This window comes from Otolemur garnettii, unplaced genomic scaffold (assembly GCF_000181295.1).
Source record: "Otolemur garnettii isolate 467f Iridium unplaced genomic scaffold, OtoGar3 scaffold00019, whole genome shotgun sequence".
NCBI classification, from domain to species: Eukaryota; Metazoa; Chordata; class Mammalia; order Primates; family Galagidae; genus Otolemur; species Otolemur garnettii.
This window is the reverse complement of record NW_003852414.1, coordinates 24,661,006-24,666,351: the sequence shown is the minus strand read 5'-3', so window position 1 is coordinate 24,666,351 and position 5,346 is coordinate 24,661,006. Positions and strand designations below refer to the sequence as shown.

General features: G+C 38.2%; 1 protein-coding gene across 1 annotated transcript in view; it reads left to right on the top strand.

Annotated features, from left to right (window-relative positions):
- Nucleotides 1–5,346, top strand: part of NET1 (neuroepithelial cell transforming 1) — a 33,304-nt gene that overhangs the window by 10,236 nt on the left and 17,722 nt on the right. The window contains 1 exon segment of the mRNA XM_023511432.1: nucleotides 1,837–1,896. Coding sequence (XP_023367200.1) covers nucleotides 1,837–1,896 — 60 coding nt within the window.

Here is a 5,346-nt window from a genome sequence, read left to right as displayed (position 1 = left end):
ATAAACACCACTGCTAGTATATCTGGGATGGGTTTCACTTGCCTGGCAGTGTAATTTGTTATCTTGCCTTTCCATATACCACATCAAAGATTCAGGAATCCATTTCAGCTTTCCAAAGAAAAACACTAGAATTTCGGTGAACCATCCCCAGCCCGGACCCGCCAAACAACAATGACGGCTGCAACCAAAAAAAATAAATAAATAAATAAATAAATAAATAAATAAACCAGTGCGACAAAATAGAGGACCCAGAAACTCGCCTACTCACAGCTACTAGGACTTACTGGGTCACAAGCCTGATAAACACCTTTCAATAAATGGTCTGAGGAGTGGGGCAATTGACTGTCCTACTTCATGCCACGTACATACAGAAGTACATTCCAGGTGGATTAAAGAGCTAACTATGAAAAACATAGCTTTAAAATATTTAAAAGAAATTACAGTAGAATGTTTCAAAATCTGTTAGATTTCTTCATGCATATACATGTATACAGCTTCACATGACTGCGTAAGGATGGTCACACGTGTGCATACAGTACAATCTCTTCCTCCTGCTCCTCCATGTGAGTCCGTCCCCAGCCTCTTCTCTCACCCAGTCAGCAACACGCTGTATCCCTCTGTATTTTGCTCATTAGCTAATAATACGCTCACTCACAGGTGGATCCCCACCCGCGAGATTTTTGGTTAGTTGACTTTTCAAAACTGGGACCACATTCGTCAGTATAGAATATGACCGTATACTTGTCTATATTGTCTAGTAGAGGGATCAGTAAAGATTTCTTGAGTTCTGTCACCTCATTTTTAATTTTTTCTCAATTCTGATTTATATTGTTCTTTCATGTCTTACTGTCTTTTAGCTCAGTTTTAAATAGTCTGTTGTGGTTTGTTTTCCTTCTTTGAAGATGTACTCCTCCTGTGCCTTCGTTTGCTAAGGGGATGTATTCCATCCCTTGTTCTCTTTTTTCTCAGAGTGACTGCATGTAGGACTTGACTTGAGAATTTTCTGTTTATTTGCTGTGAATTTAGTTGCCCCCAACTTGCACTGGAGGCTTGGTTCACGTGGCCTTCCCAATGGCGCAGAGCCTCCCGCGCGGTTCTCATGGGAGGCTCTGAGGCCTCCGGGTCCATTGCGTCCCCCTCTGCTGAGCTTTGCCTCTTCTTTCCTCTGCTGTCCCTCTCCTGCTGGGTTTCAATTCACCTCCTAGCAGTTCCTCCTCCCTGTGATGGAAGGTGATGGAAGGGAGCCCTGACTGGTCACATAAGAGTTCACAAGAGCTACACTATGTCAGGAGTAATCAGAGAAGTTATTTAGGGATGTGGGAGAATGACTATTACTTACAGGTGCTTATTCAGTATTGATTACAAACCAGAAATGTTAGCTGTGTACACAGTTTTGCCACTACCAGCGTTCAGGGCTGAATGAAGGTGATAAATGGTTACTGGAAAGTACTCCAGGACCGTGGCTGTCTGTCCATCTCCAGTTAATAACTTCTCCCTCAGGCAATGGGAAAAGGATAACTCTTTTTCTAGTGAAGGATCCTCCATAGGATAAATAATGTGTTTTTTTAAGTTCTTTCTTACATAAGAGTTCTATTCTGAAAACTTTATATAACTAAGTTTTTTAATAGGGTGGCATCACCTTACCGTGAAGAGAGGACTTGGGGGCCATTTAAGAAGTGCATGTGATTTATGGGCATCCACCAAATAACTGCCTTGTGAATACAGCCAAAGCTTGACTTTTTAAAAGATATTTATTTTTTTTAGCTATGTGGAGTTTCTGTTTAATGGGGTAAATGAATTCCTTCTATATGAAAATTAAATCTTTCTTTCTTACAGAAAAGAAAACGAAGAGAGAAAGATGATGATGTTGTAAGCCTTAGCAGCCTTGATCTGAAGGTAAGCTTTGCTGTCCTGGTAAAAGCACTTTAAAAGCTGCAGGTAGCATTTTATGTCTGTGCTGTGAGAATAATGAATTCGGGCTTTAGGGAGGTATTTTTGTGTTTTTTAGATACAGAACTGAATAATACTGACTCATTGACTCCCTCTTTTTTTGCTATTCTACTTCTTTGTTGAGAATGAGAGGAAAACACTTTTAAATAGTGTTAGGCTGTAAGTCATCATCTATAGACACAGATGCCTAAGGAGACTGGCCCTTAAACTACGCCCGGGTGGAGGTGTGAACAGGAAAGCACGGGCCCCTGAAGGAGGCAGTCTCTAGTGTGTGCCAACCTGTCGTTTCATGTAGGACTATCAAACTCTGGGTTTTTATATGAAATCGCCTGAATTTTAAATGTTGAATCAACTTTTTTTAAAGAAGTAACCATGTAAGCCACCTTGTCTATAAGTCAGATGTGGCCTGTTGGCTTCAAACATATCACCTATCATCAAACTAACACTTGATGCACACACAAAAGTGTTTGTTTAATCTTTTATATAAAATTGCACTTCAATCCAAAAACCTGGTTTTCTTTGGAAGTACTTGCTCCATTTTTGTCAGTTGGAAAATTTTACCAAAGTATTTTGGGTTGAGGGAGTCTTTTTAAGATTATAATGAAAAAGTTGTACATTTCCAAAAAATGTTTGACATTATGCTTAACAGCAGCAGCTGCTGCAATTTCCTTTTTAAAAAGTTTTCTAAAGGGCGGCTCCTATGGCTCAGTGAGTAGAGCGTTGGCCCCATATATCGAGGGTGGAAGGTTCAAAACTGGCCCTGGCCAAACTGCAACACACACACACACACAAAGAAAGTTTTCTAAGGCTGGGAGTGGTGGTTCACACCTATAATCCCAGCACTTTGGGAAGTAGAGGCAGGAGGATTTCTTGAGGCTAGGGATTCGAGACCAGGCTGGCAATAAAGCAAGACCCCATTTCTACAAAAAATTAAAAATTAGCCAGGTATGGTGGCATACACCTGTAGTCCCAGCTACTCAGGAGGCTGAGATGAGAGGATAGTTTAAGCCTAGGAGGTTAAAGCTGTAGTGACCTGTGATCGAGCCACTGCACTCCAGCCTGGGTGACAGAGCCAGACCCTATCTCAAAAAAAATCTAAAAGTTAAATTTTTATAATATGCCCATTAACATTTTAGCAATTCGGCAAACCAGGTTTTTTTCTTATTTTTAGTATATAATGTCTCTATAGAAGAATTATGTGTTTTAAGGTATTTTGCAAAACAGTTTTAGTTACATTTGAAATATCTTGTATTTCAAAGAGAAGAAAAACGTATGCAATGGTACCCTGTATTTTTAAGTATGCTTCAAATCATATACAGAAATAAGACAGTGTTTGTAATTTGCCACATTAAATTACATGATCAAATCTACTTAAAGAAAATCCTTCTTTTCTTTACTTGAACCTTAGCAGTCACAGGTAGTGTCTGATGAGATCAGTCTAGTTCTCTGTCCACTCACCCACACCTTCTTATTTTGCAGCAAATCCTAAACATTGTATCATTTCATCTGTAACTCTTTCATTATCTATTACCTTCATCACTTGAAAGAACTTTTTTCTTAAATAAAATAAAATGCCATTTTTCACAAAACCAGACAAAGACTGAAATAATTCCTTAATTCCAAATTCAGTGTTCATACATTTTCTTGATTGTCTTGTATGTTTTTGGTTTTGGTTCATTTTGTCTGTTTGAATTGGAGAATGCAAGTAATATTCATACATTGTGATTAAGTTCTTTTAATCTATAGATTTCCCCTTTGGTTTTTTTTGTGGGTTTTTTTTGTTATCGTTATTGAAGAAACTATCATCTAGGATCTTCCTGTAGAGCTTTTCACGACCTGAATGTTCATGGTAGCACCCCCCAGTGTCACTTACTGTGTATGACCCTGTGTTCCATGTATTCTGATAAGTTGGTAGTTAGATCTTAGAGACCTGATGCAGTTTATTTTGGCCATATCTCAGAATGTATATAATGTCTTTTTGTGGCAAATGATGTCATTGCCTAGATTTGTTTTCTTCTTGGAGATAACAGAGTCACCTGTTTATTAACTGGAATACTTCTATAAAGAGAATTCCCCTCCTCAGCTGTCTGGTTACTCTGAGGTACTGACTTATAATAAAGGCAGGACAAGTGCTTGATTCTTTTCCTTCATCAGTTTTCAAAAATAGTTTCATTCATTAGGAATCTCTAAAAGTCTCTATTCTCGTGCACTCCTGGGTCTGAACACATTTGTTTTGCTGTGACCACTCTGGTCATTACTCACTGATGTTGACCTGCCGGTCTCTGTGTCCCTTTGACACGACCTTCACCTTGCTTTGAGGGGGTGAGTCGCCTCCTTGCCTTCCAGGATGACAAGTTATCTCAGGCTCACTTTCACATTTTCTAACACTCCGTACCTGGAATCAGTTATTTCTAAAGGAAAACTGGTTTCTTTACAGGATCACAGAGCTGAAATCCGGGTGTTAGGAATACTCCTTTCTCCTGGATTACTCACTGTTGGTAGGCCTTCATGGGCAGAGCTAGGAAATAATTTTAAATAATAAAATAAGATACGGATTTAAATTGAAATTTCAAATTCAAATCTATAGTGTTTTTATGTAATCTCATTAGTTTCGCCATCTAGAGCTCTGTCAACCTTACCCAAACTCCAAGCTTCCAGGAGCACTGACCTGAGTGTGCACTTGATAGACCTGTAGTTCATTATGTTTTCTTGTATTTTTTGGCTTGTTTTTACCCATAGGTTATAGCTAACTAGGGATGTACAGTCAGATTACTGTTTTTAAGTTACTAGACTAGTTCCTTTTTATACAATTATGCCCACAGCTCATTTGTGCTTATTTTCAATTTTTAAGGATTGGTACTTTTAAATGTAATTTTATCTTAGAATTATTGAATAAAATTATGTAGAATTTCAAAGTCAACTGTACAAAAGATTCTTAATCTAACTCTGGCTCTTCTACTGTACTCCATCTTTATTTTAGATGAAATCTGTTCATTTTAATTTTATGGCTTATTCTTCTGCTTTTAAAATATAAAAGCAATTGCATTTTTTTTCTTACACATAATCCCACTCTTTTGGCTAAACTGTACCGTCCTGTCTTTCACTGTTTTGTTTGTTGTGTATCAGTAAGTACCGCGTGCTAACCGACTGCACGACGGAGCACAAGGTTTTGTTTGTGAGTTTGTTTTTTGGTTTGGTTTATCTTTCGATTTTTAGGAAGGTTTGTGTTTTTGTTCTAATAGTTATCTTTGTACTGATACCTTTGTATGATACCTTTAATCCCTTCCTTGGGCTGCTGTAAATGAGTTCATTCCTGTGATGAGTTCATTCCTGTGATGAGTTCATTCCTGTGATGAGTTCATTCCTGTGATGAGTTCATTCCTGTGATGAGTTCAT